This window comes from Phalacrocorax carbo, chromosome 6 (genome assembly GCF_963921805.1).
Source record: "Phalacrocorax carbo chromosome 6, bPhaCar2.1, whole genome shotgun sequence".
Lineage (NCBI taxonomy): Eukaryota > Metazoa > Chordata > Aves > Suliformes > Phalacrocoracidae > Phalacrocorax > Phalacrocorax carbo.
Genome location: NC_087518.1, coordinates 57364057 through 57384099, shown reverse-complemented (window position 1 = coordinate 57384099; position 20043 = coordinate 57364057). Strand labels below are relative to the sequence as shown.

General features: G+C 47.4%; 1 protein-coding gene across 1 annotated transcript in view; it reads right to left on the bottom strand.

Annotated features, from left to right (window-relative positions):
• Positions 1–4990: 4990 nt before the first annotated feature.
• The window catches only part of LRRC8C (leucine rich repeat containing 8 VRAC subunit C), a 65598-nt gene continuing 50545 nt past the window's right edge, over positions 4991–20043 (bottom strand). The window contains exons 6-7 of the mRNA XM_064455782.1: positions 13337–13478; positions 4991–11155 (exon numbers count right to left, since the gene is read on the bottom strand). Of these exons, the coding sequence (XP_064311852.1) occupies positions 8885–11155; positions 13337–13478 (2413 nt within the window). The 3' untranslated portion in view covers positions 4991–8884. The remainder of the gene's footprint in view (positions 11156–13336; positions 13479–20043) is intronic.

Here is a 20043-nt window from a genome sequence, read left to right as displayed (position 1 = left end):
CCGGTGGTATGGGTGCTGCAGTCACCCCGTCCCACCACCTCGCCCAGGGTGAGAGGTGCCCACCTGGCTGTGGGCGGCCGTGGGCCTTCCAGGGCACCCGAGGCAGACAGTCCCTGGCGCTGGTTCTCAGCGCGGGCTGAGAAGTGGCAGAAAAGGAGGCTTGTGCGGATGGCAGCTGCTCCCTGCATTGCCATGGCAACACATCTGCTTCCTCCATTTCCCCGCTCCCTGCCAAGGGAGAGCTCCAGCCCCGCCGGCGTCAACACAAGCCCAGGAGAAGTCCAAGTCCTGACAAAACACCTTTTCACCGGTCCCTCGCTCCCCAGGCCGCAGCTCTCTCTTCAATGGCTGTAAAAACCTTTCCCCTCCTACAAAGAGTTTGCCTTGCTGCCGCTGCTGCCCTGATTGTGAAAAAGCCACGTAGCCCTCAAGGACTCAGGTCCAGCAGCACCCTTCCCCGCCACGGGTATCGTCACACCCGACGCGACGCAGCAGCCCCCTGCCTCATCACCTCACTTTTTTCCCAGGCCTGCAAAGTTACATTTGCTCCCCTCAGGGGTTTGATGAGTGTCAAGTTTTCCTTTCAGGTCCTTTTCATAGGTTTCCCATGAAAGACCTTTAGCTTTGGGAGAGTTGTGGCAAACAGCCACTGATGGGTAGGTGCAAGCTCAGGCTCCTGTTGATGCACCAGTTGCTCACCCACTAAGTCCCAGCCTCAATTCCCTTCAGAAAACACCCACAAGTACTTGGGTGCTCATAGGAGAGTGCGGGTTAAGGTGCTAAGAAAGGGTTCCCACAGCTCTGGAGGGGTTGTGACGGCACAGCTCCTGCGGCAGAGCTGGACCATTGATGCCCGAGGTGCCCAGATGCTGGCGCCGGCCAGGGCGGGCCCCTTGTGCAGCTGGTTTCTGACATCGGGCGCAGTCAGCAGTTTGGAAGCAGTTCCTCTCCACTTTCACAACTTCTGCAGAAATAATTGCTGGCGAAGGCAAAGCTTGTGCTTGGTGGTTCCTCCAGCAGCTTATCAGGGCATCCGCGCCGAGCTCCCGGGACGGGCCGCTTGGGCAGGAGGAGCTGACACTGCCTGCTCAGCTGCTCCAGCCCTGAACCGCAGGAACACTTGGTTGCTTTTCCACTGGGCAAATGCCAGGCTTTGCAGAGCCACCTCCGCCGGCTCAGAAAGTTACTTTTCTCTTCTAGTCAACCAATTCATGCCCCTGATAAGCAATCTGGTTAAAAAAACCTGCCCGGCCCCTTGGCTTCATAGACCTTTTCAGCTCATTGAAGCAATGGGGGTGGTTTTAAGGAGCATTTTAGCCACCAGCTGGGAGCACAGCTGTAATAGTATGTATTTACCATGTCTTACCCCACCCAGAGCCCACTGACGTGCTGGTGGCAACAGTGAGAAGGGTCAGTGTTCCCAAGATGCCACATGTTACACACAGAAACCTTGTAGTGAGGATGCAGCAATGAATTTCTTATATTGAAAGAAAAGAATAAGTTCTGTCCCTTTGAGCCTGGTAGTCTCTTCCTGCTCAGCACACCCCGTGCAGAGATGCTGCGGCCAAGCAGACAAAGAAACTGCCTTGTGGGTGGCATCACCTTCAAAACACAGGAGATTCACCCTCAAAACACAGGAGGTGGGTGCAGCTCTGCTCCTTCCAGCAGTGCTGCCCCCCGCCCCGGCAATCCTGTCCCCCTCACCCTCCACCCCTGCGCTGCAGAGCATCGCGTGCCTCGGGAGAGGGACGAACAGGGGTAAACGAGGTTGCAGATCTCACCAGCACTGGTCCTGCCTGCATTCGCTCCTGGCACTTCCCACAGTTACTCTTTGCCAAGGGGATTACTTTGCTCTGTGGTTTTGTTTGCAACTTGTTCAGGACTTGTAAAAATCTAATTCGGCTTCTAGTTGTAGCCAGCAACTTCTTCCTAAGGGTAACCTTGTGACTGTACTGAAGTTCTGTGCTTCTTTAACTACTTTCTTCTCTCTCCTCGCGGCAAGGCAACAGGATGTCACAGCTTTGCCAAAATATTTTACTAAATAAAAAGAACGGCAGGCAGTCTCCACAAGCCAGTCTAACAGTGCCACATGACCCTAACTGGCAAGAGACAAGGGTTACATTTAAATTCAAATTTAATTCAGCAAAACATCAACACTTATTTACCACAGTTCATAAAATCCATGTGACAAAATACCTCCGACAGACAGAGTAGTAGCCCTCTTACTCCAGCAATGTAAAAGCACAACAAATCAAGTCAGCACATGTTCCGCAGTATCACACCAGGCTGGCAGCAACACATGCACTAGCAAGTGACTCCTCGCTGAAATCTCTGCGTGCTCTGGGGCTCTCAAGGCATCTGGAAGTCCTAAATTCCCTTGCCACCTCTGTCTTGTTCCCGGGGAACCTTCCAGCTGCCTGAAGTAGCTAAGGGTCCACCTTTACTATAAGCTATACTTGCAGCACTGTGAAGGGACACGGTCACACATGTCCCATTCGGCCCGTTGACAGTGGTTTTTGAAGGAAGCACCATCTTGCCGTTACCGTTCCCAACGCCCATGCCGCTGCCGCCACGCCACATCAAGGATGCTGCTGGATGTGCTACCCAGGCCTCCCCAATTTAGGAGCAGCTTCATAAGCCTTGGCAGCAGAGGAGCTGACAAAAATAATGCTAGATAGCAGAATGGTTCGAGCCTGCCTGCAATGTAGGTGTTTTACTCCACGCCCTGGGATCATGCACCTTGCTAGTGCTGCCCATGGTAGGGGAATCTGGCCCTGGCCAAGAGCCACCAAACCCCACTGGCCATGACGGTCGCACCCCTTGAGGTGATTGCATTTGTTTTCTCATTGGAAGCACGACCCTTGGGCACACTTGGGTCCTCCCTGGCCCGGGACAGGTGGAGGAAGCCCTGCTCTAAATTCAGGCCTGTCCACCTGCAGACATGTGTGAAGACCCAGCATGGCCCCGCCGACCACCACGAGCAGCCTCGCAGCTTACTCGCCAGAGCCAAAGCCATCAGCCACAGCCCGATCACAACACAGCCTATTTAGTATGGAGACAGCGATAAAAACGCAACTTCCCTGCCAGCACAAGCTCCTTCAAACGTGTGCCTGGAGCCAGAGGACTGGAGCGAGGTCCTCACGCTGGTCTGGGCTTCCTTATGTGGAAGCTCTGAGGGCATTGCCATCCGTTGCACGCCTGCTAAACCTCCTGCACCCCTGCAGCACGCCAGCCCTCGCTGATCCCAGCGGGGACGGGGCAGGTCCAGCCCGGATTTGTCCTCTGCACCCAATGCCACAGACACGAGCACCGTGAAGGGCAGGACATGTGATGGCAAATCGGGAGCTGAGCCTGGGGTGCACGAGCGCCCATGGGTGGAGGTGGACCTGCAGAGACCTGCCGCGCCGAGCTGCCCCGCCGGCGGGACACTGCCTGCCCGGCCCTGCCCTGGCACTGCCCCAGTAGGGGGGAGACCGAGGGGCTTGTCCTCCCCCTCCCAGCAGACCTGCTCCAGCGGCAGCCCTGGCCTTTGCCTGTGGGCCATCCCTCCCACGCGCCCGCTGCTCGTGGGGACGGAGGCAGCAATGGGGAAGACCTGCAGCCTTGGCTTGAGGGGTATTTTTGATGCAATCACAGATGGAAAAAAAGAGAAATGGAAACCTCTTCTCCTTCATCTGAATCTTCAGGGCTTCACATACGCTCCAAAGGAGAAAATAGGATGGACATGCAATTTTCTTACCACCACCCATGCTACTGAATGCAATATATGAAGATGTACAAGCAAACGGTCATGGTTACTGGGAAGTCATAGTAACTGCTTGGCATGAAGTGAAGGACAAACCGGCCCTAGCAGTGCTGCGTGCTGGTGAGCAGATGGCATAGCTGCTGGTGGGGTTGTGCTCTGGGAGCCCCCCCAGCTGCGGGCGGGGGTTTCTCAGGGCACAGTATCTGCTCTGGTTAACTCCCGCTCCCCGGCATACGTCTTCAGGAAACTAAAAGAAGAGGTTTGTCAGGGCTCAGCTAACTCGGGCTGTGAACTTCTCCTACCACCAGCACACTTAATAAACAGGGCGACATCTGCTCTGGCAGCGTGATCTCATCGCCCCAGGGATCCCCGCGGCGGTTTCGCCCGTGCCGTCATTCCCATCCCGCCGGGTGCGGCCCTGAGATGGTATCTCCTGCAGGGCCACGGGAAGCAGCAGGGCTGCGAGCAGCGGACCAGCTTTCCCAGCCCTCTGCATCTTCACCGGGAACAGCCCGGAGGATCAGAGCAGGCACCGTCAGCAAGGCTGCCTCCTACTCCTCTGCGAGACCTGCCATGCCCCAGGGGCGGCCGGTCCCCGGTGCCAGCTCCCCGCCGGGGCTCATCCGCAGGCAAAGCCAGCTCGGGGGGCTGTGCTTGCTGCTCTCCTCCTCTCCCTGCGACCACAAGGACCAAAGTGGAGCATTTCTTGCTCCATCTTGGCTGGACAGTGTTTTCTCGGTATAAAAAAACCCAGAACTGAAATACATTATTATTTCCAACTTAAAGATGCAGAGAAATGAGGAAAAAGTCCCATGCCAAATGCAGCGTGAGCCCATCGCCTTTGGTTGGGAGATTTATAGGGAGATTTATTTTGCGTCAGATGCAAGGGCTAACAGCATCACCTCCCTTAGCAGCGCAGGCAGGCGATGGGGGGAGGCCGGAGGAGCGGGGCTGGCGGCACCCCCGGCATCCCCCACGCACCCCGGCAGAGCACAGGGACCGGAGCAGGGGCGGCTTCTTTGCTGGCCACTGAGCTGGCTGCCGGGGTGAGGGAATGGAAGGAGGCGCACAGGAAGCGAGACCACGTGGCTATAAATCCTGTCAAGCCTAACGATGTTTTCTCAAGTGTATTTTCCTGACTTCCCTCCCAAGGGATCAAACCCAAAAGATGGTTACGTCTGATCTTTAGGTAACCCAGAAACAAAATGCTTCCCAGACAAATAATCACATTGCAGTCTGACGATGTTCATTATTAAAAAAGAACGTTTTATTTCCATTTTTTTCTGGGTGTACTATATTGCAACGTAACACTATGCAGGTCTATTATCATATTAAGATTGTTGCTAGAGAATTAAGAAGTTTGTCCATTTGGTCAAATTGCAAAGTTTCGCCTTGGCATTCTTACAGGGCTTTTCACCGCTTACGCACAGGAATTAGCTGAAGTGCCAGAAATGTGATATGAGACTTTGAGCGGGCTCTTTCCAATCAGAATTTGAAAAAAAATGTTGGGCTGGCTAGATGCAGGAGGTCAGCACAAACATCCATCCTAATTTTGAGAAAGGAGGAGATGCACATCTCCAGATTTTGATCACAAAGTAGATTTGCTTTTCAGGCTTAATGTACTATGAAGGTTGCCTTCTTATTTTTGATGGACTCTCTGTCATCTCTGCTTCTGTTACCAAGGAAGATTTGTATTATTTTTGAGCAATAATGTAAAATGCCTTGCTTATATTCCGGAACTGTCTTACTTGTTAGGCACCTGATTAATGTAAGTAGTTATACAAACCCATACAAACCATGCCTAAAGTATTATTCACAAAACGTCCATCCATTCTAAGTCAAATACTACAGGTCACAGAAAAGTCTAGTACGCGTTGCATGTGAATATACATATGAGCAGTACATGAATCACTGAGTAAATATGGCACTTTTACATATTTTCCTGGATGTCATACAGAAGTAGGAAACAATCTTCTCTTAGCTGACGCATTTCTAAAATACTGTTTTGGAAAATACACCCCACAGACTAGACAGTAAGAAGTTTAGAAAAGTCAACAGTGCGGCTACCTGAGTTTGTTTCATTAAGTTTAAGCAATTAACAGTAATGTGATATTTTATCAATCACTGCGAGCCTGAGGGTTGTCTACCCAGAAAAGCCATGCCCCTAACCCTGCTATAGATAAAACAGCACAGCTCTCCGAGCACGGGGCTCGGCAAGATGAACTGACCCAGCAGCTCAGCACCTCCAAAGTGACTTGTCCTGCCTTCTCCGTGCCCGGACCCCGGCTGCAGAGCCCTGTCCCCTTGCTACTCCCACCCTAGTGTCCATCCGATCCTTTGGAGAGCGGATCCAGCAGAAAATTAGTCCCTTCTTTTAACTGACTTCGTTTTCTGCTGGCTTAAAAAGTTGATTTGTCCTGTGGAGGGATCAGACCAGCACCAGATCGGGAAGGTACACGAGAAGCAGCTGGAGCACGTTGGCAGGAACGGGGAGCACGGGAGGAGGAAGGAACGGCCCCTTTTTGGTGGCTGTGAGCTGTCAGATCGACTAACCTGTCTCAGCAGACCAAACCCTTGGAGAAGATACAGTTATTAGCGCGAAAGTGCTTAGACCGGTATAGTTTATTCCTATCGAGAAGGTGAATAAAGATATACCAGCATAAGGCACTTTATACTCATGTAACTGTGTCCACATGAGGGGTTGCACTGGTATAAGTATAATCAGTACAAACAAAAACCCCCACATCCCCTAAGTGACGTATTTACAAAAATGGCGTAGGACAAGTCTCCAACCTTCAGTTACGAGGTCTGCATAACTTCCGTTCAGAAAACAGACCACAAACTACACATGAAACAACATTAGACACAAAATAAATTAGGGACTTAAAATGCTACATCTAGGAATATAAAGATTTTTTTAAAAAAACTTTAAATGTAATCCCATATTTAAAATCTAAGTAAGAGAACTATACAGCTCCACCGATTACATGGACATTTTAAACAGTTTACATTCATCAGGGACAACAGCACTTTGGTTTACATAATTAGGTTAATATGAGCAATGAAACATTTCTCTCCCTCGCATTACATCAAAGTGATACACATTTAGAATATATATACTGCCAAGCTGTTCCAATAAGTGCATTCCATACACGAGTAGGAGTAGCTCTCACAATAGCTACATCAGCTATACGTCTTTAATAGAACTAAATCAAACCCCTTTCAAAAAAAGCGTGCTTCGCTTCCTTTATGCCTGACCCGTTTTTGATTAATCACGTGGATCTCCAGAACACAGCCAAGCGCAAAAAATAAGTCTGCTTTGGTACTGTGGCAAGCCCACATACCAGATTGCATAGCACACCCTGGATTCATGAGGAAATTCTCATCCTAGCTTGTCTCCCCACCTTCATAAGTCAGACTCTTAGAACAACCGTACGCTTTTGTGCCAAGCTCGAGCACCCAGATTAACTGTAGCTCAAGACGTGCAATGGCAGCTAGAAAACATTTTAAGAGCAACCGACCTGACAATCATCAGACAATTATTTTACGCAACTTTAAACGATCCGCAGCTCAACCTCTGCTGTTTCTCAAGAGCATTGCCTCCTGGAGAAAGAAGTACTTATTCTTAGATATTTTTGCAAAGCATTTATCCAGTGCCTGCGTCTGATTCAAACGTGTTGCTGGATAGGATGAAGAGATCTCCTCCCAGCAAAATATTTTACTATCATATAGTTATTTTTTATTAGCTTAAATTAGCTTGTGTGCAGCACGTGGGTTATCATATACCTGCCAAACTTGCCTAAAAGAAAGCAAATGGCTGGATTAAATAAACATCTGAACATGGCTTCAGAGGATAAAGTTCCCAAACTGATGCATAATCATTACAGATTATTACATTATTTTAAAAAGCAGACTTCCAACTGTATGATTTCCAATTTAATTACTAGCTGGGAGATGAAAACATAGCCTTCATCACTGTCCTCTGGTAGCCTGAGACTCTGAGAAGTTAATGTATTCCTTTAATCTCATTTTTGCAGATCTGCAAATGTTCCTGCGCTGAGCTTGGTTATACGATACCCGAGCTCAAATAAGGAGCGTATGAGACGCTATTTCCTTGTCAGAAGCTTTACAAACTAAACATGATTGCACTTTTTCTGGATCCCGTTCCTGCAAGGTGCCAAGCATCCCGGTGGGGAAGGGAACTGAGGGGGGCAGAGGGCACTTTCTCCCTGGCGGGATGGGGTGTTTAGTGGAGGACGGGGATTTTTCAGGATAGTGTTTCATCTCGCTGGGTTGACGTTTCCAACACAGTGAGTTCATTGCACCCCTTCCATTCAAGTTAGCAGGAGATGGGCAGCCGCATCCCTTTGCGCTGTTCGGAAAAATCTTCAACGTGAGTTACTTTGGTCCCGACTCCTCTGTGAACTGTGACCTTGCTCTTCCTGCACCAGAGAGGAAATCGCAGTCAGTGCCTCCTGCTCGGCGCGGTGTGTGAGCGGAGAGCTAGGCTGGACTTGCCGAAAGGCCCTGGAGGAGTCCCGCGTGCCCCCCCAGACCCGTTACAGTACACAAAGAAGCTCTTCTACTTGCTTTGATCATCTGAGAACACCACGTCATAAATAAAAAAGGATGGTCAACCCAGATTTGATCTTGTTAGATGTTGAACACCTCCTACTGCCACTGAAGAGGAAACTGGGCATTCAACACCTGCAGCACCACCCGTTGAAGACCGCGTCCTAAGGGATTAACGATAACCAGGAAGACAATATAATCATCTATAACAAATTATGCAACCCAAAGCATACAGCTTAAACACAGTTCCCCTGTTGGGATTAGGCAAAGGAAAAAATAATATATCAGCAGATAAAACCATTTACTTTTACCAGTAAAAATTAAGTTACAGATACCCTTGTCCTCAGGGCAAAACAAATTTTAAAAATATCTTAAAACAGTGAAAAAATACAAGAAAATTTTACTTAAAAATATATGTACTCCTTACTCCAAATTTGTTTGTACAGAAAGGGTTTGTCTGAAAAAGAAAAAAATAATGACAAACTAAATGCATATCCGGAGTATGCACTTTCTACAGCGTATTTGGTAGAAGCGTTATTTCTGTAAAACTGAGCGAGAGGAAGTCAGTTATTCAGCTTTCATTTGTTCCCTGACATCAGAAGGCAACGTTTCAAACAAGGTGTCCTCTACAGTGAAACCAGTCCGCTTCAGAGCTCTACATTCACCGAGCTCGGGTGGGAGGATTTCAAAGTGATTGCCTTTAATATCCAAGTAGGAGAGGAATACCAAATTACCAATTTTAGGTGAAAGGACCGACAAGTTATTTTTCCCAATTTTCAGAGTCTTGAGTTTTTTGCAAAAGTATAGTTCATCTGGCACGCTCTCCACTTTGTTGCAAGTAATGGAAAAGTATTGTAAACTCTGCAGAACTCCTATTTCGGGTGGGATAAAGCGAATGTCATTGTAAGACAAATCCAAATATCTGATTTTGTTGCATAGGAATAGGTGGGATGGAAGAACCTCTATTTTGTTATGGCTGAAGGAAAGCCGCTCGAGACTAGTGAGTTTCTTTATATGCTCTGGGATGTACGTTATGCTGTTGTACCACAGCTTTAGGATTGTCAGTTTTCGCAGATGTTGAAAACTGACTATTTCTTCAATGGATTTGAGGTTGTTTTCCTTTAGATCCAATTCCTGAAGGCTGAGAAGGCTGAAGACTGCATGAGGAATGCGTTCTAAATCACAATGAACCAATTCCAGCTGTGTCAGGTTGACCATCTTCTTCAGGTTGTTGAGCATCACTAACTTAGTGCCGTCATTATGGATGCACAATTTTTGCAGGTGACTTGAAACATCGACTGCAGATTGTGGGATTTTGGACAAATTACTTTTTATGTAAAGAACTTTAAGGCTTTTGAGTTCCCGAAAAGACTCCAGTGTAATGTTTTTGGAAATATCGTGACTTAGGGAGCCAATTAAATAGAGCTCTTCCAAATTTCTAAGGCCATACATCCAGTGTGGAAGTTCTCTGATGTCATCAAACTTGACACTCAAGATCTTGAGATTCTCCTTCAGAAACGCCAAGGCGGCACTGTGGATCTTCACAGAGCATTGGTGCAACGAGAGCTCCTGGAGATTGTCCAACTGTGCAATGGTTGCTGGTATCATTACATTATTAATTATTTCAAGTTTTAAAGATTGCAGCTCAGTAATTTCAAAAACTGTGTCTGGCAGTCCAGAGAGCATGAAAAGCTGTAGCTCCAAATGGCTATGGGAGTTCGTCTGTAGCCTCTGTCGCAGTTTATCTGCAGTCCACTCGTTGTTTAGGTTCAGCTGCTTCAGCTTATTTTCACTGACTTCAGACAGGAAGACAGCGAATCGCTTGGAGTAGAGAGGATCGTACTGATCGATCATATGAAGCATAAAAGCAAAGTCATTCTTCACATCTGGGATATCATCAATTCCCGTCTCTTGCCGAACATACTCAAAAGAATATTCCTTCAGCGAACGATAGAACAACCAGTATAGCGTGTAAAGGCATGTAAGGCCGTAGATGCTGACAAAGCACAGGTAGCAGTAGGAAAGTTTAGAGAATAGATGTGCCATCGTGTGATTACAGCAAAAATTCTTATATCCTGTCATGTCTTCTATATCGACGTTACAGACTACTGTAAAATTAACTTCTGAGACAAGCGCTGTGTTGTAAGCAATAATAATGAGGAATTTAATTACCTTAAGTACAGTCTGGCGAACGTACATGACGTAGAGTATATCACCCTCCTCAACATGCAGTCTAAATTTCTTCACCTTTTCAAACAGTGCTTTGGCCTGTTCACCTTCTTTCTTATCTAATGCCCCAGGGGTTCCCTTATCCACAACTAACTTCTCAGGGATTGATTTTAAAGACTGCGTCTTGACCAAAGTGCCTTCAGTGCTTGGCTGGATAGTATTAGACTTGTTTATGTTGTTCTTCCTGTTATCCTTCTCTTCAGAGTCTTCCCCTGACACTTCGGATAAGGCTCTTGTTGTCCAGGGAGAATCGAAACATTTCCCGAGTATTGAAATGAAGTGTTCTATTTTAGAGCTCGATCCAGGGAATTTGAACCAGAAGTTACTACACAGCATGAAGACCAGCGTGTGTATAAGGACAAGGTAAGGGAAGTACTTGGCATACCAGTGCAGGGCACGTTCATAGCACACCTGATTTATAAAGCTGTATTGCTGAAGGTCCAAATCAGTCTTCAGTCCTTTCATTTCAACTGTAGCTGGAGGGGTGGATGGCTTGGGTGGAGGAAGGGGGGTCGTATCTGGTATTGTGTTAAACACATTTGAACTATTGGATTGGTTCTGGCAAGGCTGTATGCGCTTTGGAAGGCATATTATCTTGTCTTGCATGACCTGAAACACACAAAAAGATGTATTTTAAACTGATGTACACACAATGGTGGCAGTAGCAATGGGTAGCTGTCCTTGGAGTTCCTCCAGCTGCCAGGCATTCCTCGCCACAGCCTGGCACTTGGCCTCACAGGCTCTGCTGTTATTATTATTCCCAACAGGACACTTGCTCTATATGTCAAGAACTAGGTCACCCCTTTTCATCTATGGTTAGCTTTCCATAATTTGAATAAGAGGGCATTGAGATAATCCAGAAAAAGGAAAAGCATGGCTAATGCTTCCAGAAAAGACCAGGGATCTCCCGCATTGCTCTCCCCAGAGACGGACTGTTCTTGCCAGGCATAATCATCTTGGCTACGTGATGTTCAGAGATAGCTTAGGCTCGAAAGCAGCATAATTGCATTCATGTGGCTGTACGCTCACACTGTGATGTCTTATCACACCGAAAATGGCTGACAAAGAGCTAACATGGGCATATCTATGCTGGGACATTATTAATCTTCCGTCTTAATAAAGATAGATGGGGATAATGGAGAAGTGACAGCATGGATATAATTTGTATTCTGTTTCTCATACATATACATAGAGTCCTCATACCACACACCTGTGGTGAAACAGGTAGCTCTGTCCTTCTGTCCTTAAGTCTGTCTCTAATGCAAAAAACCACAACTTTCTTAATTTGGGCTGGCCATCCATGTTGGCAAACTGAAGTCAGAGCACCTTTAGGGACCAATAACCTTTGGTTTAGCTTGGGATAACAGTTTGAGTTCAGTGCAAGGCCCCCTATAGGCCTGAATTTAATATGTTAATCCAGGTGATAAACCAAGGAGCTCTGCTATTTGCCCTGAATGACTAACTGGGATTAGCCCAAACTAGGAATGTGTGCGTAGTGTAGATGTATCCTTTGACATCATGGTTGTTGAAAGCACTAAATATAGAGTATGCAACATGAGCTACCAAAATGATATCCTCCTTGATGGTCCACCCTGGTGCAGGCAGATGATAAGAAGAGACCACGTCTTTTGAACAGTATCAGTGCCGTAACTGTTGACACGTCAAAAACTCCTGCAGTTAATCTTTCTCTGTAAATGCTGTTCTAATATACACCATTACTTATACCCTGGATTCATGCCTCTGGTAATAAATTGGAATAAAAAATTTTGCCTGTTATTTGCAGTGTTTCCACACATTATTCTCCGGTGTGGTTCATCCAATCAAGCAGGTAAACTTAAAAATAACAGATGTTCTACTTTGTGCGCTTAAGCAAACACTTAGCTACTAATGCAAAATCCAGCCCTATATAAAAATATTTTTAAACATGAACATCGTATCTTTTCAACTGAAAATACTTGAAAACGGAGAGTGCAGGCAAAACTACAGCTGATTTCACGTGAGATTTGGGACATAGCATGGGAAAATCTTGGGCTATGTAAGCGAGCAAATACCCCTGAAATAAGAGCTCTGCCGAGGTGTCCCTTTAGCTCCATTTCTAAGTCATGCCAAGAAATTAGATCTATGTTTGAACTAGTACTGTAACTTTCTATTTTTGAGGAATCCATCCCAAAAAGTATTTTCCATTTCTTTTCAGTTTTTGTCGCTTTAGCAAAATGTAAATAACCATGATTGACAGTAATGTCAATTGTTTACGTGTAAGCACCCTCAGATATGCTTTGGAATGGAAGAGGCATAATATTAATTGTGGGTGGTGTTAATAAAATAAGCACATTAATTTCAAATCTCTTTGAAGCATAGAGACAGAAAGAATATTAACATTTGCCAAATAGAGAAAAACAGAAATTACAAAATTACGTTTTTCAAACTTCTAAACAGAAAAATGGTAACAAATAAGAACTTAAGTCGATCATCTGGTTTGTTATGTCAAATTGTGATGAAAACAGGCATCCAGGCACAAGCCAAACCAACAGCTCTTATCTTACCTGGCACCGCTCCATCAGCTCCAGTGCAACTCTGCTGATTTACAGCTGCTACAAGACTGGTCTGTGTTATTTGATATTGCTACCTAAACAGCTTTAATCCTGGGACCAGCAAATTTTTGCTTTGTTCGTGGTGAACCCAAGAGATAAAACAAGATGTGACACCATCCTTCCGAGGCCCTTCCTTGTTTGTGGTGTTCTTTCAGCACCCCTGAGAGCACCCGCCTCGCCTCCATCCCGTTTGATTTACCTGTAACGTGCACCCAAACACACCGATCATCAGCATGGCGACAGAGAGATAGTCCGTGAACACATCCCACCAGGGCTTCAGCACCCTGAATGCCGGCTGCTGCTCCGAGAACTGGCGAAACTCGGTCACGGGAATCATCGTCCTGCAAAAGAGTAAGGCCAGCGCTCAGCCTCCTGCAGCCCGTACCCCTCAGCCTGTGCAAGAAATTACTTCTGTGAGGTTTGAAAACACCTGAGCTGGCAATGAGAAGCCCAGAATGTGGCATAAAAGTCCCCAGCTACCGCCCAAGCAGTCCCTCAGACACCCCGCCTCGGAAGAGGGATGCTCGTGCTGCCCCCCCTGCAGCTCCTATGAGGAACAGAGAGCAGGACCGCGGTCCTGTCCACGCAGGCAGGTGAATCCCTCTCTGCAGCGACTCCCACCGTACCTGATGGGCCAATGAGGCCTTCCGAATCCCTGAAAATCAGGCTGTTCTGTAGATAGAGACATTCAGCTTTATACACGTTAGCCTTGATCTCAAAGGTCTGGCTAAAATGCTCGTCCTGTGCTCAAATTTCACAGGCCCTTTTTGCTATCATGTTTCATTCACTTCCATTTTATTCAGGGATGCTTCGGAATATTTGTGTGCATACTCACTGCAGTTTTAAATCTACTATGTGCGAGTTGCTAAAGTGCTTTAGCTAACCAAAACTACAAGCAGATCAAGGGCTTTATCTTCACCTCAGATGTCGAGGCTTACATCATCACCTCCTCTGAAAAATCAGCTAAGACACGAGCATGTACAGGCAAAGCAACTGATTTTAAAGCCTACAGCGTATTGTGTAACTGAATCCCTGAGCTCAAACCAGTCCCGAAACTCCCCAGTAAGTTATGATGGAAAGATAAATTCGCATGGGAATGGAATAAAAATACTCCTAAGAGCAATTTACAAAATTTGCCCTTTAACTAACATTGCAAATGCTCACCGCAATCGCTTCATATCACAGTAATATTGGAAGAGTCTATAATCCTGATTCAGCTGAGCACTGGGACCTATTAGTGTGGGTTTGGTGCCATCCAGCTGTGCGCAGGCTTAGCGATAAGCGCACACTTGCTGATATGCTGCCCAGGGGCTTAAAGGATTCACTTCGTTCAGAGCCGGGGATCCGGCCGGGAAGGATTCAGGCCCTAACGGCTGCCATTCATCACAAACATACGGCCATCCCAAGGATTTATAACTGACTCCCACTACACTGGCCATACTTGAGTGGAAAGATGCTCAGTTTGACACCTTCGCAGGGACTGCTGTGCCTCTGCTTGCCCAGCTGATCCTCAGGAGGTACCACAGTCCCCAAAGGCAGAAGGTGACCTCTGCGAATGAACTTGGATTAGTAGCTGGGCTGGAGCATGGCAGCTTTCCGAGTGGGTAGCATAAAAACTTCTTAACCCTTGCTCCCTGCCCCCCTCTCCCCTTGCAACCCTTCCACATTGCTTTAAGCACTACTTGGCCAGCTAGGATAGTATCTCTCTCTCTCAGCCTCTTGCTCTTCTAAAAGCTGTCCCCAGGGTGCATGCCACAATGCCAGACGAAACCGCACACACCTCTTGCACGGCTAGCGATCCCCAAGAGAACGGCAGGCTGTCCTCGGCAGCACTTGCGAATTAATAGACAGTCAGTGAAAACGATGGCAACGCGAGCCTGACTTCACACAGCTGGGTCGGAGGCTCGGCAGCGTCCGTGCCAACAGGCCTGAAGTGCTGCAGCGGGGGCGAAGGAATGCAGCATTCATTATTAAATTACAAGCAGCCAGGAGCTGCAATTCTGATTTTTGTGTGCCTGTCTTGCAAACGCTCAGAGACACATCAGGGAAGGTATACCTCTACAGCAGAGAGCACCTCACGTAGATGCTGCAGCAAACCTCTGTTGCCTTTCAAGTTTCTTTTAGAAATACTGGTGACAAAAATGGGTCTCATAAATTAGAGGACCCCCATGCAACGTTAAGTACATGCCCAGCACTCCTTCAGCTGAGCCCACGGAGAGGAAACCCTCCGCTGGCAGCTCCCAGCGGCGCCTGAGCTGAAGAACATCACGCACTGATCTCCCTTCGTTTCACTGCCGTTGGTAAGGAATTACCCTCCTCGTTTTTATTTCCACATAAAATGCAGGTGACTGGCAATAGCTGCTGGTAAGCTTTACAAAATATTTTTTCTTTCAAGTATTGAAAAACGCAGAAAATTGTGAAAGGAATATACTAATACAAATGTTAGCTTCTCAGTTGCCATGCAACAGTCCTGCTCAAAGCTTTGTAACACATACACCACCGTCGGCTGAGGTTTTGAGGCCAGTTAGCTGACTGGAATGCTATCGGTACACACAAAGATACATATCAACAGATTGCTTTAAAATCATGAGGGTTTGACATTTTCTCCCCCCCCAATAATGGCTTATGGGTTCTTTTTCACCTTCTGATGCCACAGCCTCTAGGGGCCCTATTTGTAAGGTTTTCCCAAAAGTATAGACAATCCGAGCATCAAAGACACAATCATGTGTCCTACAGTGGAGCCTCTTGAGAAAACACGAGTGCTCACGTGCACCAAAACAGGCAGAGACCCAGGTCTCGCTGGTTAGATGTCTAAGCAGCTCTGTGGATCTGAGCCATGGTTTTATGAAAGTCGGCAGTGCTGAAACAGGGCCTGACAGCAGATGGGACTGGAAAATATCTTGCAAATTACTGTGCCGGGACAGCTTTCCAGACCAAAAATTAATTTGGCTGTTGCATTTGATAGGTTTCACTCTGTATTTTTAGGGGCCTTTTGTTGTATTATATATTTGCTTTATTTCTTCTAATTGATGTGTGGGGAATTTAGATGAAGGCAGAGAGTTTCTGGCACCACAGATACATGCTGCTCTGATCCCTTGTTCCCTTTAGAGGCTGCTGTTTGCATAGTGTGACTCCTCATTAGTGGAGCGCACATACTGTTTCCCTGGTTAATGGGCCAAGCAGGGGCAGACCTGCATACGGAAAGCCTCTCTGAGCCGTGCTAGAAAACCCATCTGTGAGGCCTCCAGTTCTACACCAGACATCAAAATCCGTCTGCCACTTCTGTTTTTCTTTATGGTTAAAAATAAAGAAAACAAATGTTACTGAACGATGGCGAGGGTACTGCAGATAATGACGGTAAATAAACCAACAATGTCTAATGACAGACAATATTTTTTAACTTCAGGGAAAAGACACTCACAAGAAGCTTTAAATGGAGATGGGATGTGAAGAAGTGGGATAACCGTTTTGCAACATCCTCTGGAGAAACGCTATTGCTTCTCCCCACTAGCGATAAGAGAAAATACTGGAAAGAAGTGCAGAGAAGCCTAGGCTTAGCAACGCTGCTGGTATCTGCACGCAGAACAGAACAACACAAAATCACTTTTTATTTGTCTCCCTTTTCCCTCTATCTTATTTTCTGTTCTCGCCTGTCCAGTGACTGAAAGGACATCTAATAGCAGTGGCTCTGAGGCCTCAGAAAAGATGCAGCGGGTCCACGTGGCTCAGAGCAATCATGAAAACCCCCTCCTGGCTGTGGCTGGAGACAGGCTCTTCCCCACTGCTACACCCAGAGCCGCACCACTGCCAGACTCATTTGTAACCATGTCTGTACAAAATAAAGTGATTCAGTCCATCATGAATTTAAACAAATCAAAACAGGGATGCTAAAAAGTCACACCGCAGCCCAAAGCACAGCAATCTCTGGGACAGCACACCTTCTACTGCAGATTCTTATCTCTTCTTACAACAAGGAGATAGAAGAAAAGGAGTTTGACTAAGCGAAACTAAGTGAAAACTAAGACAGCATTACTAATTTCAGTTCACTCACATTCAAAATGCTATTTAATGGCACAATACATCGTAGCTGAAATGTAGAGTCTGACTTATGTTAAATGGTATTCTAACCTACTTTAGGAAACATTGAATTCTAAATATTGGATAATTTTTTCAATTAAAATCAGAACTTGCTCTCTCTTTTCTCTCTTGCATTTCTAATAATCCTCGGTCTCTAGAGAAAAGAAAAACGTACATGACATAAATCATCTGGTATTCAACTACCAGAAGGAAATAAAAAAGGAACTTGGATTCAGAAAAGTTGTACTGGCTGTTAAGCAGTGCTGCAGAAAAGAGCAGAGGGTTTGCCAGATTAAATAAAAAACAAAACCAAACACACAAACCTCCACAACCCCCCGAGACTGAGGGGAGAGAAAATAGTAGGAGTTTTTATTATTTTAAATTTTCTAGGAAGTATAGAAAACTTGATGAGTGAAAATGAATATGTGATAATAAGATGAAATACTGGAATCCAGGTAGAAGGAAGGTGTGATATTTACTCCAGCAGAAAAACTAACTACAGGAAACAGCTAATGCATGGGCGATTAGGAGCGAGACACAACTTAAAGTGACCTAAAAGAGCTAAGGAGAATAAATAGATCGAGTCAGAGAGAAAAGTATTGGAAACAAGCTCGACTTAATAAATCAAGAGATTGAATCAAAGGATGATTGTGAAATGGCTGCACTGTGGAGCAAACTGGCTTCTCAGCAATTGGCCTTCATCAGAGGGAATAAAGGAAAGCAGTGGGGACAGTTCGGAAGTAACGACAGCTATTGCCAGTGCGGCTAAGGGGAAAAACGAGTATGTTTTACAAATCGGGCAACCCGCGTGCGCTGCAGAATATAAAGGAAATGAATTAATTAACTTCCTGCCCAGTGGCGGCTCAGAGGACATGCGGGCGGGCAGCCCGGGGGGTTTCTGGGCAGGGACCGCCGTTGCAGCACTGGTACCACCGCGGCCGAGCGGCACAGCCGGGGCTGCCGGGCAGCGGCTGAACCTCTGCCACCAGCGCTGTGTCAGCAGGGCCTCCGTGCGAACGGGCACAGAGATGCTGACGAGCAGAGTTTCCAGCTGTAGCTACGCTCCCTCCACCAGCGACGGCCACCCAACGGACCAGCTCTCCCCAGCCACGGCACAGGGCACTGCTCGCTGCTGGGGCTTTTCGGCGGTGCGAGCTGTTGCAGCGCGGCCGGCAAAGCCCGGGACAAGCCCCGGCCTCGGCTTCATGCTTTGCAAGCAGGTGTTGCGAGCTGCTCCTGGCGGCTTCGTGTCCACTGAACTTCTGTGACCTGCCTTGCAGCAGCACGTGAGGGACCCCTGTCAGAGACAGAGCCCACCGTGCCAGATGGGCAAATGCTTGGGGATAAAAAGGTTTATATACTCGACCCGAGATGTGCGTGATGCACCCTCTCATCAAGCTGCATTCATCTTGCATCTTGAGAGATGTTTTACAAAGAAAAAGCATATTAATAGTCTGCTACAACCCTGAACAAAACTGCTTTTGGCTTCTAGCAGCTTCACACTCCAGCTATTGCTAGGTGACGGTTGCTATTTTTAAGCAGATTCTCACAGAGCAACTTCATTCATTTTATGGGGCGTAGCTGCGTGGAATGACACCAGTCCTCAGCAGAGCTGGAGGGCACGCTGCTGAGAGCGCCCTGCGACCAGTGACAACCCCTCGCCGCTCCCACTCTGCCCCACTTCAGCTTTCACGGCACAGTTTGTAGAGACAGTGCGATGCAAAAAAGCACGCTGAGCGAAAATGGAAAGAAATAACTGGGGGGCCCTGCCTTTATCCCACCTGTGGCAGGTCTGCTAGCATGCGTTCCTTACCGAGGCAGACCCCGAGCAGCTCCCACCATGCCCACCCTCCACCATGGCAAGGTGGCTTCCAGGCCGCCTGCGCCGTGCTGCCGGGAAAGCTGCCGACTGGTCTGTGCCCTTCCACGGGCAACGCTCGATACTACCCGTTGACACGAGCCAGCTTGTGCCCCAGCTATGGTCTCCTTGCCCTGCAAAGCCCGAAGGCCCGTCCCTGCGCCTTTGCTGACCTTCATGTGACAGAGAAGCGGCATCACTGCTGCTTCGTGTGCTGCAGGCCGGAGACCAGGACCTGCTAGAGCTGCATTTGCCAAGCACAGGTGTTACTCACCAGAAGTCAAGCCCTCTGCTATTTTGTTCTTCTGGTAACGGTTACTCAATCATGCTGCCATGCGTTGAAGCAATCACTGTCATCCATTGCTTGTTTTAGGCGAATGACCAGAGCCGCACACCAGAATGGGGGTCCTTGGGTGCTGGACAGGCAATTAATATCCAGAATTTACTGGTTCAGTAGGGGCAGGGCATGAATAACACACCAGAGGGAAAAAGGAGGAGGAACAGAGCAGAAGAGAGACTACACTGCAGAAATAGTGACATTTACAACTGGGAAGCATAAAAGTTGGTGACATTTCTTAAGCTGACTAGAAAAGATGTTTAAATGATTAGCCAGCTGACATTTAACTACATTTCCCTGACATCGCACCAACCCTCCACAGACATAGGATCAGCACCACCACCTCCTGAGCGTGGCACAGAGTCCAAACGAGTCCCAGATGCTATGGACGTGGCCCTGAACCCCCCACAGGGAAGGAGCTTCCCCCTTGGTGTGAGAGGCCTTGGGCTGGTGGACGCAGGGCCACAACCGCAGCCTGGGAAGGGTCAAGGCTGAGATGTCCTCAAGAGGCAATTCAGACTGGGACTGCTTAATCTCTCACATCAAAGATCTACTGAAAGGAGAAAGTGCTGGGCTAGGCAAAACCCGCCCTCCTGGCTGTTTTAAACATACTGCATGTGTTAGGATAAACTAT